Source organism: Myotis lucifugus, unplaced genomic scaffold, assembly GCF_000147115.1.
Source record: "Myotis lucifugus unplaced genomic scaffold, Myoluc2.0 scaffold_799, whole genome shotgun sequence".
Lineage (NCBI taxonomy): Eukaryota > Metazoa > Chordata > Mammalia > Chiroptera > Vespertilionidae > Myotis > Myotis lucifugus.
Genome location: NW_005871847.1, coordinates 19,532 through 36,880, shown reverse-complemented (window position 1 = coordinate 36,880; position 17,349 = coordinate 19,532). Strand labels below are relative to the sequence as shown.

General features: G+C 41.5%; 1 protein-coding gene across 1 annotated transcript in view; it reads left to right on the top strand.

Annotated features, from left to right (window-relative positions):
* Window positions 1-3,055: 3,055 nt before the first annotated feature.
* The window catches only part of LOC102427103 (guanylate-binding protein 4-like), a 22,270-nt gene continuing 7,976 nt past the window's right edge, over window positions 3,056-17,349 (top strand). The window contains exons 1-6 of the mRNA XM_014448313.2: window positions 3,056-3,095; window positions 6,619-6,814; window positions 9,717-9,844; window positions 13,117-13,226; window positions 13,435-13,631; window positions 16,246-16,491. Coding sequence (XP_014303799.2) covers window positions 6,625-6,814; window positions 9,717-9,844; window positions 13,117-13,226; window positions 13,435-13,631; window positions 16,246-16,491 — 871 coding nt within the window. The 5' untranslated portion in view covers window positions 3,056-3,095; window positions 6,619-6,624. The remainder of the gene's footprint in view (window positions 3,096-6,618; window positions 6,815-9,716; window positions 9,845-13,116; window positions 13,227-13,434; window positions 13,632-16,245; window positions 16,492-17,349) is intronic.

The following is a 17,349-nucleotide window of genomic DNA, read 5'->3' as shown; positions in this document are numbered from 1 at the left end:
TTAAATTGTAGAGGTCTTTCTCTCCTCGAGAGAGACTCTCTCCACGGAGCACATATCTCCCAGACTCTAGAGGGAGAGAGTACGACGAGAAGGGGGGCCAAAAAGGGACATATGACTATAACCCCACAAAAATTCTATATCCAGAGCCACATGTTATGTGATCCCAGAGCCAAGGGTGTGAATAGTGTATAAGAGAGAACGTAGATAACTGTGTAGGAGAGATTATTTCTTTGGGTGTAGACATAACAATACGATATACACATGGATGTATATAGATTTGTACACTTGGAACCAATATAGTTTATTAACCAATGTCACTCAAATAAATTCAATAAATTAAAAAGAAAAACAATAGACCTCAAATGTATGCTAAGTTTATTCCAGTGAAATACGGAATGGTTACTGCTATAACTCTATTCCTTCTTACCTCCATTTAGTGCTATGAATTTTACATATATATTGCACATTATATCTATATTAGAGGCCTGGTGCATAAGATTCATGCACGGGTGCAGTCCCGGGGTCTGGCCGGTGATCAAAGTGTGAACGTCTGGCATGGAAGGGCAGGTCTCAGCTGACCTCTGGGCCCTGGGCAGCACATGGGCAGCATTTGGGCCCCTGGACCCCCACACGCCTCCTTCCACCTGAGTCACAGCACCTGAGTGCCAATGTGGAGATGTGGTGAGCACAGCTGGATGCCATGGGCCACTGCGCTCTCTCCAAGCTGGCCTCGCTGACCAGCTCTTGTGCGAACCCATGGGGAGCCCAACTGGCCCCTGCTGTCCTGGTGGCTGCAGCCTGGCTTATCCAGAAGAGGCCATGAGGGTGCAGGGCAGGATCCTAGTAGGTGCCCAGCACTTGAGGACAGGGGCTTCCCTGGCACACAAGCACTGGCACCCCGAGGGAGGGTAGCATGGGGAGAGAGAGTGAGCTCGGCAGACACTGCACATTCTCACCACACCTCCATCCCCATCACCTCCTCACCCAGGTAGCCTGCAAGAGGTCACAGCCCCCCACACGGGCGCCATGGGAGAGTGATCTCCGCCACTCAACCCCAGTTCCCCATCTCGACCCAGAGCCTGGCCCCAATTGGGTGATCAGGGCCTGCTGGCTGCTGGTCACCATCTGCGGGGCAATGGGTTGGGTCTGGGCCCTGTGCCTGACTGGGTGCCAAGCAGTGGCCTTGCCCCCCACCACCTCCACTGGCTGCCATCTGCAGGGCAATTGGCGGGGTGATCAGGTCCCCACTCGCACCTGCCTTGGCCTGGTGCTGCCCACTCACCTGCTCCACCATCCTGCTGCAGTCCCACTCTCATGGGGTCCCATCGAGGCTGGCAGTGCCTCCACTGCTGCCCGCTGACAGAGCTGCATTGCCAACACCCACCATGTTCCGCCCCCTGGTGGTCAGAGCATTTCTTAGGGAACGGTTGAACTCTCGGGTGAGGGGACAATTTGCATAATAAGTTTTTATTATATAGGGCTAGTGGCACAGTGCACAGATTCGTGCACATTGAAAAGATAGGAAATAGTAGGTGGCCGGCGGGGCCCAACTGGGTGAGACAGGCTGCACGTGCCCTGGAGCCAATCTCCCGAGATCCCTCCCTGCCCGCCACACCTGGGGCAGTGGCAGGGCTTGAAGGGCATCTGCAGAGTGAGCGGGGTCCCTCCAGCAAGTGGGGTCCCTTGGCCTGACCTGTGAGGATCGAGCCAAAACCAGCTTTCCAACATCCCCCAAGGGGCCCCAGAGGGGGAGTAGGCCCACTGCAAAGTTGCTATTGCTCAGCAGCTCCTGCACTGAGTATCTGCCCCCTGGTGGTCAGTGCACATCATACCTACTGGCCAATCGGCCAGTCTGCCGGTCACTTAGCCTTTTATATATATAGATATGTAACAACCCCAACAATACATTTTTATACTTATCAATTTGTATGATTTTCTGTTTTTAAAAAGGCTGAAGGGGAAGAATAAATGTGTAGGGCTTGTTATAGTAACTATCTTTCTTACAATCTCTGCTTCTCTGTATTCCTATGAGTTCGCATTAACATCATGTGTCATCTCCTTATTTCACTAGGCTGTGCAACCACTTAGCTCCTTTATTCTGCTATTGCTAAATATACTACTTTTAAGTATGAAATGGGCGTGCAATACAAATATATACATATTGTTGTATACAATTGCTTCTTAAACCAGTTAAGAGGAGAAAGGAGAGAAAATCTGTATTTATACTGTCTTTTATAATTACACTATTCCCTTACTGATGCTCTTTGTTTTTCTATATGAATTTGCATTACCATCGGGGGTCACTTGCTTCCTGCTGAAAACCTCCTTTTGTGTCTTTTCTAAAGTCGATTTGCTAAATAAAAGTTTCTTCAAGTCCCCACACTGTTTCAAATAAAGTGAGTTCTTTGGGGAAGAAATTCAGAGATCTCTGTGATTATGGGCTGCCTCTCTCCCTGGGAAAATATCTCTGAGCCACTGCCTCTCCCTGGACAGGGGTGGTAGCCTCTGGTCTACTCTACTTGCCTCTACCAGGTTGGAAACACCTTCCTAAAAGTCAGACAAGGGGAGGATGATCAGGCCAGGTGATCTCAGTCCCCAGCCTTCTTCCCACCTATGCATCAGCTAGAGCCTTCACTCTATGAGTGGGGCTGGGTGCAGGTGGGGAGCCCCAGCCTCCAGGAATTTGGTCTCTGCAACTCAATGCTGGAGGCCATGAGAAATACTGATGGCCTGCCTCTCCCAGTGACACACCTTATCCTGCTTGAAACAGGGAAGAGGGAGCCACCTTTTGTTGACCACACCCACCAGGAGCAGAGCTTTTGTCAAACTGAACTAGTTAAGAAATTCTGTGAAATCCAGGTACCCTTCTGTTTTTTTACAACTTTCAGAAATTCCTTTGATGGTTGTTGAATCAGTGCTCTGTACTCAGTGCTTTCAGTTTCACATTACTCTAAGTCCTTCACTTCTAATTAATGGGTCTTTAGGAATTCTGGAAAGTCACATGACATCAGAAAGGTGAATAAAAGCCCAACCATCTGGTGAAAGACAGAGAAGTGACAGAAACCACTCCGACCTACGCTGAGGAGAAAAAACAGGTAAGAACTTTATTTCAAATACACCATTCATTTTAGTCACACATATGAGCTTTATTTTAGAGAGGATTTCTTGGTTTAGAAGTAACCCAGGTACTGGTTGCCAGGTGGAGGAAAGATGGGGCTGGGTGAAATGGGGAAGGGATTAAGGATACAAATTGGCAGTTAGAAAACTGTCACAGGAATATAAAGTACAGCCTAGGAAATGTAGTCAATAATATTGTGATAATTATGCAGACTGCCAGGTGGGTACTAGACCTATTTGGGGTTTCACTTCTTAACTTATAGAAATGTCTAACAGCTATGTAGTATGCTGAAATTTATACAATATTGAATGTCAACTGTAATTTAAAATAAACTCTTAAAAATAAAATAAAACATAGCCCAGATCCACTAGATCCAATTTCTTAGTGCCAACTGCTTTCTTAAGCCTTACAAGTAGAATTTGGTCCCACTATGTTTCTAAAAAGTTTATCTTTAAAGAACTCATTGTGGTGCATCGCTAAAGCCAACATTTTGTTTACCTGACCTCTCTGTGCTCTCAAGCAGTTTTGTTCCTGCTTTCTGGAAACTCTGCCTCTGAACTCCTTGGCTTGGCATGAATTTCATTCCTCACCTACTTCTCTAACAGCAAAAAAGCAGCGTCCTTTCCATTTTGATTTGGGTTCTAATCAACCTGACCCTTAAATGCTTGGATGTAATATCTTCATTATTTTTAGTTTCCAGTGAGAACAGTCATTATGGGAAGGAGCCAGATGCAGGAGGAGTGAGGGAGGGAAGAGCTAGGACTGCTGAGAACTTGTCCCCTGTCTGCAGCACCCAAGACATGTAGGTTCCCACTAAACTAACTCTTCCAGGCCCAAGTTCATTAACAACAACAACAACACGTGCCCAAGCATTAGCCTCACACTGGAAGTGCAGGCTTGGCACTGAAGGGCAGGGGACAGTGGGAGGCTAGTATTGGGCCTGGCTACCAGCAGCTCAGAGTCTCTGTTTGGATCAGAGGCCTCTCTGTGAAGCGACCAATGCTCATCTACTTTGTCTTCAGGGTGAGCTTCCCCTCTGGCACCCTCCCAGGGCAACACAAACAGCCCTCCATGGGGAGAGGAGGAACCCATAGTCTCTCAAATGCCAAAAAGGCTAAGTCCTTCCTGGGATGGATGGAGTAAACCCCATCTACTTGCAGAGGCTCCTGGTGGAGTCTCTCCCCCTCCATCTCCCTGTCCCTTTTCAGACTGTCCCTGCACCACAACCATCATCTCTGCCCCATCTCCAGGCATTGGAGAAACTGAGAGAAAAGGTGGTCCTTAACTTACAGACAATTTAAATCCTGAAAGGTTGACTCTGATTATTTTTGTATTTAACAATACTTAATATTCCAAAGAGAGCACAAAGCTCTGTGGTATAGAATAACTTAATTAATCACCAACTGTTAGAAATAACTATAAGATCTAAGATTGTTTGTTTACCAGGCATTGTTTCTCATGTGTGGTCTATACAAGAACCATCTCAGAATGTCCCATCATACTTGCTGAGAAGTCATGGTTTGGGATAGTTTTCACCATCACTTCAGATGACTGATTCTCCTGAGGAGGAACTTTGGAAACCAACTAACTCCACACAGGAGAACTATTTCATTGTACTTATTCATTTGAACTTAACAGTTTGGGATTGGGTATTACAGTTTACTTACATTTTTTAAAAATTGTGTTAACTTATCTATTCCTACCCAAAATTTTAAATATTTAGTTTAAGGAATAATCTCTGTAATTCCTCCTGCTTATGTCACAGCGCTAGAAGATTAATGATTTATTCCCCAACTCTGTTCCCAATTACTTTAGAAGAAAAAAAAGAGAGAGAGAGAGAAATAGTACAGAGAAAGTGTGTTAAAAAATTGTTATTTTCGGAGAAAAAGATTTTAGACACCTTATTATTTGGTGGCAATTTGCAGCTTACTGAACATATAAACACATTTCAACACAATGCCTAGCACTACATTAATCATTAATTTTTGAGACCCTGTGTGTTACCAGACCCTACAGGAATGAGTCAGACAGGAATTCTTGCTTTATCTATCTCACTAAAAAAATGCAGGCTCACAGAGGTAAGTTCCTTTTCCAAGGTCTCATTGACAGTCAGTGATTTGAACCCTGGTGGCCACTCCAGAATCTGTGCTTCAACATCCCAGGACTGCTCTGGATCAAGAAATGTCACTGTTCAGTCCAAATCCACACCTTCATTTAGAACTTTACCTCCCTACCCTCATAGACACTCACTTTTTAATTAATACTAACATAGGATTCAGCATGCAACACAATGATTTTAAGAGCAGTATAAATTTTATCATATATTTAATCTTTCTAATGACCTTAATGACCAATACATTGTGTTTGTTTGTTTGTTTGTTTTAGTGCTGCCATTTTATGGAAAACAAACTAAGACAGAGAAATAACTTTTTCTAATGCACAGCTAGGAGAGCAGGGAACACATGAATGTTGTTTAGGATTGTCTTTGAGAAAGTGAAGGGACAGTCAAATCACTTTGCTTTCTGTCCCTTGATTGCATGAAACACCCACTGTGATGGAAACAGTAAAGTAGGACCTTTCTCAGCTGTGGGACTCTGGCAGCTCTGGGTACACCCTAAAACATCCTGACTACAGCCTCTCTTCCCTGCCAGCCTAGAAACAAAAAATGTCTTTTTATTCTAGATTAAATAAACAAATTCCTGCATTCATAACTGTATCTGGGTCCTATAAAGATCTGTATTGTGGTGTTTTGAGAGGGAATCTCATTCTTTGTCTTCTTCTTCCTCTCAAAGTCTCCCATCTTCCAACTGCAACAGCTCCCAGGATTTACTACAAATGTCCTCCTCAAGGTCACAGAACACATTTATTTCTCTTTTTCTGAGAGGCCTTTCCTGACCATCCTCTGTTTAAATTCAGCCCCTGTGCTCCCTATCTCAGTTTCTGTTTGATTTCTCCTGAGCACTTTCCATCATCTAATACACATACCACACATGCTGCTTATTTGTTTTCTGTATTGTCTGTCTTCTCCCACTAGAATAGAATCACTCTGGAACTCCACACATACCACACATGCTGCTTATTTGTTTTCTGTATTGTCTGTCTTCTCCCACTAGAATAGAATCACTCTGGAACTCCACGTATCTTCTCTGGCCACTTCTCATCTCCTGCATGTCCCATTCTGCCTCTACTTACCCTCAAATGTTAATGTTCTCAAAGCTCCATCATCAGTGTTTGTTTTGCTCATTCTATTCCTTTTATGCATTACATGGGCAAGGTTGTATTAGGGTTTATTTAAATATCAATATGATAATGTACATAAGGAATCTGTGCCAGGCCTTGACACACTAGGCTAAATACTTATCTTTTAGAAACATACAAAATGTAGAAATCTGACTTATAAGTTGTACACACACTGGTAGAGAGCTGACAAGCATGTGACTTGTGTATTAGATATGACTTCAGGACCTTGTGTTGTACTGAGTTGTTGCTCTGGGTTACAGCTCACCATGGCCTCTGGAAACACCATGATGGACCCCATCTGCCTGGTGGAAAATCAGAATAATCAGCTGACAGTAAATCCAACAGCACTGGAGATTCTAGACAAGATCTCTCAGCCTGTGGTGGTGGTGGCCATCGCAGGTCTGTATCGGACAGGAAAATCCTACCTGATGAACCGCCTGGCAGGACAGAACCATGGTGAGTGTTGTTCTGGGGCGGGGGCCATTAGCTTGGAGACTATGATAACACAGACTGATCACGCCTCCTTCAGGGTAATCTTTAAAAAAGCCTAACTTCTTCCACTGAAAAAAGGTTCTAACAGCCCAAATAAATATCCTAAACCCCACTGTTCCACAAAATCCCACTCTTTGAGCCAGTAACAATGGGTGCCCCAACTTAATCCAAATATCCACCCATTATTCTTGATGCCATCCACTCTTTCTGCTGAGGAGCTCAGCTCCAACAATTATTCCTTTCTCTCTCATCACTTTTGTCCTAAACTTCAGGGCCTTTTCAACTAGGACACAAATATTGTTCAACATGTCCTGTTTTTAAAAAGGGATGGAAGGAACAACAGACAGCACTATATTCTATATATGCCATCTCTCACTTGTTCTAACCTCCAGTTTTTTTCATTGCTAAGCAAAACTTTGCTAAATAAAGCCCTCTTTTCTGTATCTAGTCTTTTCCAATATGTTAACTATACCACAGAAGAGTGCACAAAACATACACATATACAAAGTTAATAAACATAAAGTGATCCTCTGTGTAATCACTGTCCATATCAAGAAATAAAACATCACCAGCACCCAAAAGCCCTAGATGTACCCTCTGACACCTCACTAGAGCTCACCAATGTTTTGATTTTCATGGAGCATGCTTTCACTCTTTCTTTTAAAAGTGGTTTTACAAGCTGTGTATGCATTTGTAAGAATAGCTTAAATATTATATAAAGGAAAGTCCATTCAGATATTCTTTGGAATCTTGATTCTTTTGCTCAACAAAAAATTTAAGTTTTATCAAGTTTGTTATATGTATCTGTAATTTATTTATTTTCACTATTTTATAGTATGCTATTGTGAGAAGATACTATAATTTATTTATCCATTTTTTGTTGATGAACATTGGTTTTGTTTCTAGTTTTTTACTTTTTTGAATGATGCTGATATGAACCTCCTCAATTGTATATCCTGGTGCACAAATACACAAACTTACCTTGTGTGACAGACCCAGAAATAAAATTGCTCAGTCATGGAGTATATATGTTGTCAGCCTTTCTAGGTATTTTCAAACAGCTTTTCAAACTTTATATGTAATGCATACGTTTATTAGCAGTAATTGAGACTTCTCCACCATGTCATAAAAATTTAGTAAAAGACGTTTAAAATTTGATGATCTGGTGACTTATATAGGTGCATAATATTTTCCTTATTATAAAAAAGTTTGAGCATCTTTTCACATATTAATTTACTCTTTGCAGTTTCTATTTCTTAAAGTCATTTTTCTTTCTTATTAGCTTGCCCCTTTTGGTTCATACTGGTTTTTAGAGTAATCTGCCTATAACTCATTTCTGTACTTCATTTCTCTTTTTGAAGACCACACACCATTTTTAAAAAATATATTTTTATTCATTTCAGAGAGGAAGGGAGAGAGGGGAGAGAGATAGAAACATCAATGATTCAGAGAGTCATTGATTGGCTGCATCCTGCACACTGCCCGCCCTACTGGGGATCGAGCCCACAATGCAGACATTGCCCTTGACTGGAATCAAACCCAGGACTCTTCAGTCCTCAGGTGGATGCTCTATCCACTAAGCCAAACCAGCTAGAGCTACACACCATTTTAATTTTCAAATATCTTCCTCTGTGTCTCATAAGCTCAGCACCATTTTGGGTTAAACCTCAATACACTGAACTCCAACGATTCCTAGAAATATCTCTCATTGTCTTTCTCTCACTGTGTCTCTTTCGTTTCGTCTCACTCCTCGCCCTTTCCTTTTTTTCTCCCTCTCTCCTTTTTGCTTTACAATCTTTCCCATTTATTTCTCCTTTTCCCCCCATTTGTTTCTAACAAAACATTTTGTCTTGGTCTTTCCTATAGAGAAATTCTAGACCACTCATCAGGGGAGAACACTTCCCCATTGGAGGAAACATTGGCCTATGGCAGATGTTAAAAATGTTGAACTGTTAAACAAGATATATCAGGAACAGGTTCTTGGATATACCAATTGCATGCTCTTCACCTGTTGGTTTAAGCCTTTTGAAAGAGGAGCTAGCACCTTTCACAGTTATTTTCTGCCTTCACTTCCATTATATCTCCACCTGAGGCGGGGGGCGGGGGGGGGTAGGGAACAAAACAAAATTCATCATTTCCTTGAAAAGGAGAAAAGAAATAAGAAAAATACAGGAATAAAAGGGAAAGAAAATCCAACAAAGCTAATTATTGATCTATGTCCTAGCAGGAACACAAGAACCTCTCAAGGGGTGACTGAAGAATGTTTAATAGAGGGATTCATACAAGGTCATAAGCAGGTCACAGAGAACTAATTAGAGATGAGGAAGCAATGAGAGGGTGGCAAAAGCAATGGCCAGGGAACTATAGTCACTCCTATAGCCTGAACAGCCAAGCAAAAAGTGAAACCAGACTGTGGCAAAGACCAGCACTTGTGGATGGAGCTAAATGAAAGGGCTGTGACCCACTGAGAGGCACTGGGACACCAAAGCTCACCAAGGAGAAGTGAGAGGACCATATTCCTGACCTCTAGTCTCATGTTGGCGCCTCCCACTGGTGGAACTCTACCATAACCTGAAGGACAAGGGAACTCATGTCAGAAAAAAATACAAAGGTCAATAGAGGTTATAGTAATTCTGAAATGTGACATTGCTTGAACCATTGATAGTTTGAAGTGAATAGGGAGCACAGAGTGTTTCTTGAAAAGGTTCTGAACATGTATAAAGGTTGGATAGGCTGTCCTTGCTGAAATGAAAGCAACCTTCCTTCCAGCCTGGCACTCACACTCTGATAATTTTAACCAATGTAACCTATGGGAAGCCTGGACTATCTGCTGTTACTCTATACGCTTTCTCCTCTAACTTTGCAGGATTCTGTCTGGGCTCCACAGTGCGGTCTGAAACCAAGGGCATCTGGATGTGGTGTGTACCCCACCCTTCCAAGCCCAACCACACTCTGGTCCTTCTGGACACTGAGGGCCTGGGTGATGTGGAAAAGGTAAGGCAAAGAGTCTTATTTGTTTTTGATAATTCACATACATTTTAATTTTCAGCCTCAATTCATCTTTTATAAAATATTTCTGTAAACTACAGATCCAATTAAGAATAATTAGGTTAAATTTTGTTTTCTTGAATTTACTTTCTTGGAAACTCAATACTCTCCTTATTAGGTATAGACATTCTGATTTTTATAGTTGTTTAAAAGGTACAAGATAACAAACACTTACTGAGCATCTAAATTCTAGGGTTTTGTGTTAACCACTATAGATATGCATGATTGGAAAAGGCCCAGAGCCTTGTTGTGAGATAAGAAATAAGCAGTGTTATCAGTACCAGATACCATGGATACAAGGAGTGACATATTTAACCAGCCTTCAGGATACAAAAAATATCCAGGCGGTAGAAAATAAGTCCACCTATTGGTCATTGAAGTTACAGAAAGATGCTAAGCATTATTACTAAACTAAAAATACGACTTGCTCTCCTCTTAAGTCAGCAAAGGAGAGTTGAAGCTGAGCCGGCAAGCAGCACTCACACTACCCTGTGCTCTTCGTAGAGATGCAAAGCACCTTGAAAGTGCAGAGGTTTGGTGGAATTTCTTCCCTTCTTTTCCCTTTTTCCCATATAAGGAACCTCTTGATGTTTGTGATTGATTGCATTGCCCAAATGCTGAAATATTAACGACCTTCTCGGACTGAGGACCCAAAGAAAGGAAACTGAAACCGATTCTGTCATCACAATTAAAGACTCCCCTGGCTTTAATTAGCCTGACCTGGGGTATATCTCCCCGTTGCTTGAGTTAAAGAGAAAAGAGCCCATTATAGTCCAGTCTGAGACCGATAGCTACTTAATTGAGCACCTAAAGGCTCAAGTCTTTTAAATCAAACACTGTCCTGGACAGTCCCCCTGGTTAGATAATTAACTCTCTAGTGCACAGAAACGTTGCTATAGAGAAAGAAAAAGAAACAACTTTTCAGAAAAAGGGTTGAATTCTAATGGTAGCCTTCGCCTCTGGTGAAGGGGATTAAAATGTATATAGACATGTATGTAAGTTGTTCTGCTCTGAGGCAGCCTTGAAGCTGTAGACATGGAAAGGTCTTAAACTCCATTAATAATGTCCAATAGCACATCAGTCTTAGGTGGATCTGGGTCATTTTCAAACTTTGAAACTGTAATTTTTGACTCTTTAGGAATCCCCTGATTTTGTGGCTGAATGTTCCCTGAAAGGTTATTTAAGTGGCATTGGAGAAAATAAGCTATATAAAAAGCTTTCGGATTACATACAGCTACCCTGATTATTAAAATACACTTAGATGTTGAAGACATACAGCTGACTTTACTCGGGGTGAATTGTTAAATAAATGAATACTTTTGGCTGGGTAATCAGATCGATACTGTGAAAGGGTATTTTTGAGAAGACGTGACACTGTGTGTACCTGTTGGTAGTGGCAGCCATAATTACAGATTCCTATCCATTAAAATACTTCTGGGTTGCTGTAAGAGGATATTTGGTCCTTAGCTCTGGCAAGATTCTGTTGCCCACCCCTATTCTCTACACATACACCCCCCTTTATCCTCAGCATGTATTTGGCCACATTGACAGGTTTTTAACTTTATTTTTACCCAAATTATTTGAACTGGGTACCCCTCTTGGGGCTTGGACTAGCCCTGCATAATTCTACAGCACATTATCTGTATACTATATTGTGAGTTTACGATTTCAAAGTCAAGTGTCTGTCCATCATCATTTATTCCCCCTATACCCTCCTCCAAATTCTCTCAACCCACTCCACTGGCAATCACAACACTGTTGCCTGTCCATGAGTTATTTCTCTTTTTTTTCTTTTTTGCTCAATATCCTCATTTTTCTCAATACACCCCCCCCACACACACACACACACAAACACACACTCCTGTCAGCCTGCTCTCTATCTATGTGTCTGTCTCTATTTTTATATGTTTTTTTAATTGGTTTTTAGAGAGAGAGGAAAGGAGAGGGATGAAAGAGAAACTTCATAGACCGGTTGCCTCTTGCATGACCCCTACTGGGGGATTGAGCCCGCAACCCGGGCATGTGTCCTGATTGGGAATCAAACCAGTGATCTCTTGGTTCCTAGGTCAATGCTCAACCATGAGCAATACCGACCAAGCAGTCTGTTTCTATTTTGATTGTTAGTTCATTTTGTTCATTACGTTTCACATAGGAATGAAATCGTGTGGTACTTGTCTTTCTCTGGTTGGCTTATTAGCATAATTCAAGTTTAAAGTACTCAATAGTCACCTCAGTGTAAACCCAAGATGATATATTGATTGCTAACACATTATAGTTTACATAAACATTCTTCTTTTTAGCTAATTACATTTTAAAGGAGCCAAAGTATAACTACTTGTCATCTGATAGAAGCCAAAGTACATACTGTCCTTGGAACTCTAGTGTTTTTAGCAGTATCCAATTCTATTGAAACATCATTCATGATTTACCCTGTATGTTATGTTCAGACTCATCATCTATTCCTACCACATACATAGCCAATGTTTCAATCAAATAAAATAACATGTTATACCTTTGTATGAACACACTTTCTGACTATTCTGATTGGCTTCTCTAGATCCTTCCATCTACATGATTTCTTTCTTTACACAGTTCCACATTCTGCACATTCTTTAAAGCCCAGCTACTTTCAACCTAATAGAATTGTATCTCATTCAGACATAATCCCTTCTTGCCTGAAATCAGAGAGTACATTTTCTGGGTTTTACATTCCCCCTTTGTATTTTATATTATAACATTGGGTTGTACTCCTGGCAGAGCTGATCACCTTGGATGCATTTACATGTTACCATGTATATTTGCACCTCTAGGAAATCATCTCTGGAGGTCAGAGATTGCCCTATGAAACTTTATATCCACAAAACTAAACATGGTATCTGGCATTTTTTAGATGCACAATGAGAAGTTAGTGAATTTAATTGACTAGCATTTGTGTCACCAATAAGCTCATGGTCAAGAGAAAGTTGCAAAGAAATCATTATGCACTTATCATTGCACACATGTATAGTGTCATTCACTTCTTTTAATTGCTAAAGAACTCAGACCTTGAGAGGGGTCAATGTAAAAACCCAAAAATGAGGTTTAAATTTAGCACTGTCATCACAGTATATGTTATTTGCCCTATTGTTCAGTTGTAGTATTGCTGACATAGTGCATGAACAACTGAATGGGTGATTGAACAGTAGGTACCTAATACCCTGCTGTAATACACTTTCTAGGGCGACTCAAAAAACGACTCATGGGTCTTTGCCCTGGCTGTGCTTCTGAGCAGCATGTTTGTCTACAACAGCATGAGCACCATCAACCACCAGGCCCTGGAGCAGCTGCAGTATCCTTCCAGGAACCCAACCTCCATGTGTCATGGAGGCTATGGGAAAATAACTGGGACTCTTTTGTTGTTGCTTTTCCTTGTGTCAATATTCATGATTGAGGAAAAAGGGACACAGAGTGAATGAGAATGTTAATAAAAATGATTTCTGGGTGAGATCTGGAAATTTTGGCATGGTGCATTTCTCATTCCTTAGCTAAGATCTCAGCTATGTGACTGAACTAACAAAGCTAATCAGGACAAAGTCGTCTCCCAGCTCTGGTGAAGTAGATGACTCAGCCGAGTTTGCAAGTTTCTTTCCAGACTTTGTTTGGGCCGTACGGGATTTCACGCTGGAGCTGGAGTTAGATGGACGCACCATCAGTGAAGATGAGTACCTGGAGAATGCCTTGAAGTTGGTTCCAGGTACCAGGGGATGGTCTGGGTGGTAGAGGGCTCAATAGGAGGTTGGATTAACTTAGCCCTGTCATTCAGCACTTAAGGTCAATATAATCTTTATTTTTTATTGCACTGAGGCCCATGCTAATGCTATTATGTGTATGACAGATGGGTATGGGTATGGTTTCAATGTATATACTAAAATTGTCCAGTGACCAGGATTTAAGCTGCTGAGAAAAGAGACCCAATATTAGACCAAGATTTTAGGAAATTGACACATGAAAAAGTTTTGATGCTAACACCCAGTGCTAAGACTTCCTAAGGCTCAAATACTTGTGTTTCCGATTAAGTTTAGTGCTCCTTTGCTTCTATTTATAGAAAAATGCCCATCACTATGGATGATGGTTAATTCAGAATCACAAAGTTATCAAGTGACTTCATTTTGTAAATATATTTTATATAGTCTCTTTTAATAGCCTGTATAGTTACATCAAATGTATATATGTATGTGTTTCCCAAAATTTAACATATCCTTCCAGTAAGACTGCCAAATCCTTCCTTATCTCATTGTTATAACATCACTCTCTTCATTCCATAGCCTATTATCATGTTCATATAACACATTCATTATACAGAATACATTTAGCCAAGACGAAAATGAGTGGTACCTAGAAGCATGTCCATTTTTGCTAATTTAATCATTTATTTATTCATTCTAAAATCATTTATTGAACAGTTGATATATGCCCAGAATTACTCTATGTGACATTATCATGACCAATATAATCTGATATAGAGAGCAGGTGAAGTCTCCAAGTGACATTAGGTTAACCTTACTTGTTGATGTTATCTGCTAAAAAGTCTCTGAGCATAGTTATATTGTACTAGAGGCCCAGTGCACAAAATTCATGCATGGGGCAGATGTCCTACAGCCCACCCTGCCCCCTCTCCAATCTGGGACCCTTCGAGGTATGGTCAACTGCCCGTTTAAGCACAATCCTGGTGGAATCAGGCTTAAACAGGCAGTCAGACATCCCTCTCACAATCCAGGACTGCTGACTCCCAACCGCTCGCCTGCCTGCCTGCCTGATTTCCCCTAACCACTTCTGCCTGCCACCTGGTCACCCCCTAACTACTCCCCCTGCCAGCCTGATCGATGCCTAACTGCTCTCCTGCTGGCCCAATTGCCCCTAACTGCCCTCCCTTGCCAGCCTGGTCATCCCCAACTGCCCTCCCCTGAAGGCCTGGTCAGCCCTAACTGTCCTCCCCTACAGGCCTGGTCACCCACAACTGCCCTCCCCTGCTGGCCCAGTCACCCCTAACTGCCCTCCCTTGCCAGCCTGGTTGCCCCTAACTGCCCACTCCTGCCGGCCTAGTCATCCCCAATTGCCATCCCCTTAAGGCCTGGTCCCTCCCAACTTCTCTCCCCTGCAGGCCTGGACACCCACAACTGCCCTCCCCTGCAGGTTTGGGTCCTTCCCAACTGCCCTCCCCTGCCAGCCTGGTTCCCCCCAACTGCCCTCCCCTATAGGCCTGGTCCACCCCAACTGCCCTCCCCTGCAGGCCTGATTACCCACAATTTCTCTACCCTGCTGGTCATCTTGTGTCCACATGGGGGTAGCCATCTTTGACCACATGGAGGTGGCCATCTTGTGTGTTGGAGTGATGGTCAATTTACATATTACTCTTTTATTAGACAGGCTTTTTTCCTCATTCAAATCCATTTATTGGAGATATTCTGAACATTTGTGTGATCAAAGATTCCCTTGAAAACCATATAAATTCTCTCCAAGCAAATTTGTAATGCACACTCATTCTCTCTCTCTCTCTCTCTCTCTCTCTCTCTCTCTCTCTCTTCCCTCTCTCTCTCTCATATGCACACATCATGGAGTTTATGGGAGCACATAATTTTATCTGTCAATACCAAGTTAGGAATTTCTGCTTTAGTTTTTCTAATCTTTATCGTTGAAAGTATTACAGATGTCCCGTTTGTTTTTGTTTGTTTGTTTTTGCCATTGACCCCCTCCACCCCACACCCACCCCTCTATTGCCTTCACCACTCTATTGTCTGTGTCCATGGGCTATACATATGTGCATGTATGTAAATTCCCTGGTTAATCTCTCCCCACCCAAGCCCCACCCCAGTTGTGTGTATTTTTACTCTGATTATTAGAAGTTGTTCTTATTGTCTGTCCTCATCATCATATTTTTCCTAGCAATATAATAAATTTTCATATATCTACCAGAAAATATTTTACTCTTACTTTAGAGCCCGCATTATATTTCTGACATAAGGACTATAATATCAAGAGTATTTCTGGCAATTTTAGGGATTAACCTATCATTCAAAAATATATAATAAATAGTCAAGCCATTGGAAATCATGGAAGTGCTAAGAAAAGCAATCATAAGTTTCTTCAGATGGAATAACTGCTTCCTCTTCTTCCTCAGAAGTACTTCTTTTAGTCCTGGTTCTGGATGGACACACACACACACACACACACTCACAAATCTATGTTTTGGGAAGATTATCATTATGTTGATTTTGATGATTAAATAGGAGATATGCAAGCACCATGGAAATGAACGTTCTTTTCTGAAGACTGTCTCACCAATCACTGTTCTTTTTTCTTCTCTACAGGGGAGGATCCCAAAATCCAGCAAGCCAACATCCCTAGAAAGTATATCAGGAAGTTCTTTCCAAAGCGAAAGTGCTTTACCTTTGACCGGCCTACAACTGACAAAAAATTATTACACCGTATGGATGGGGTATCAGAAAACCAACTAGAGTGCAGTTTCCAGGACCAATCCAAAAATTTCTGTAACTACATCTTCACAGAAGCAAAAACCAAGACTCTCAGAGAGGGAATCATTGTCACTGGAAATCGTGAGTCTCATTTGTTACAGCATGTTTCTCTGCAGTTCATTGTGTGTGATTGTACTCGAGGTTTTTCAGCAGTTTTGTTTCCTTCTCTATGTGATGTGAAAAGGCATAGATACATGCCACACATAAAAATGCATGTTTTTTCATTAAAGTTTCCCAATATGAAGGATTGTTGAAGCCTACTGTGTCTCATGAAACTAATACACCAATGACATAAGCACACGCTGCTGTTAAGGACAGGAATCTGCATGATGATGAGAAAGCCAATGAGATGAGTGTGTCCTGTTGAGGATACACAAGATATTTTGAGAATTTACACCAGATAGAAAAAATATATAGCAAAACATAAGGCTCTGAATGCTCATCAGAGTTTGAGAAGAAAAGTTAACTATAGCCTTATGTGCAGGACTAGCTTCACAGATATTCCACCTGGGCAGACATACAAATATTAAACCAAATATAGGGCTGAGATTCCTGGAATTCTTGAGGATTTTTTTAAATAAATTTTCATTGGAAAAATTTTCCCACAAATTATCTATTAACCTGTAAAATAAACTCTCTTTAATTTTATTTCAATTGGGAAATGTATCTAGGAGACTCTTGAAAATATTGGCTGAGATCTTTAAGTTTATGTTATCCTGTGATAAATGTGAGAACCATAAAAGGGAAAGTGTATAGGAGACATAGTGATGTTATTATAAAGAAGTGGATTTGTGGAAGAAAAAGGAAGAGGAAACAAAGATGAGGGTAAGGAAGAAGATAAGGAGAAAAAGAAAAAGAGAAGCCAGAAATTTTCATTTCAATAACATTTTTGTTACTGTTAGAATGCTGATCTCTAAAGTTTGTAAAGCATGAGTGAGA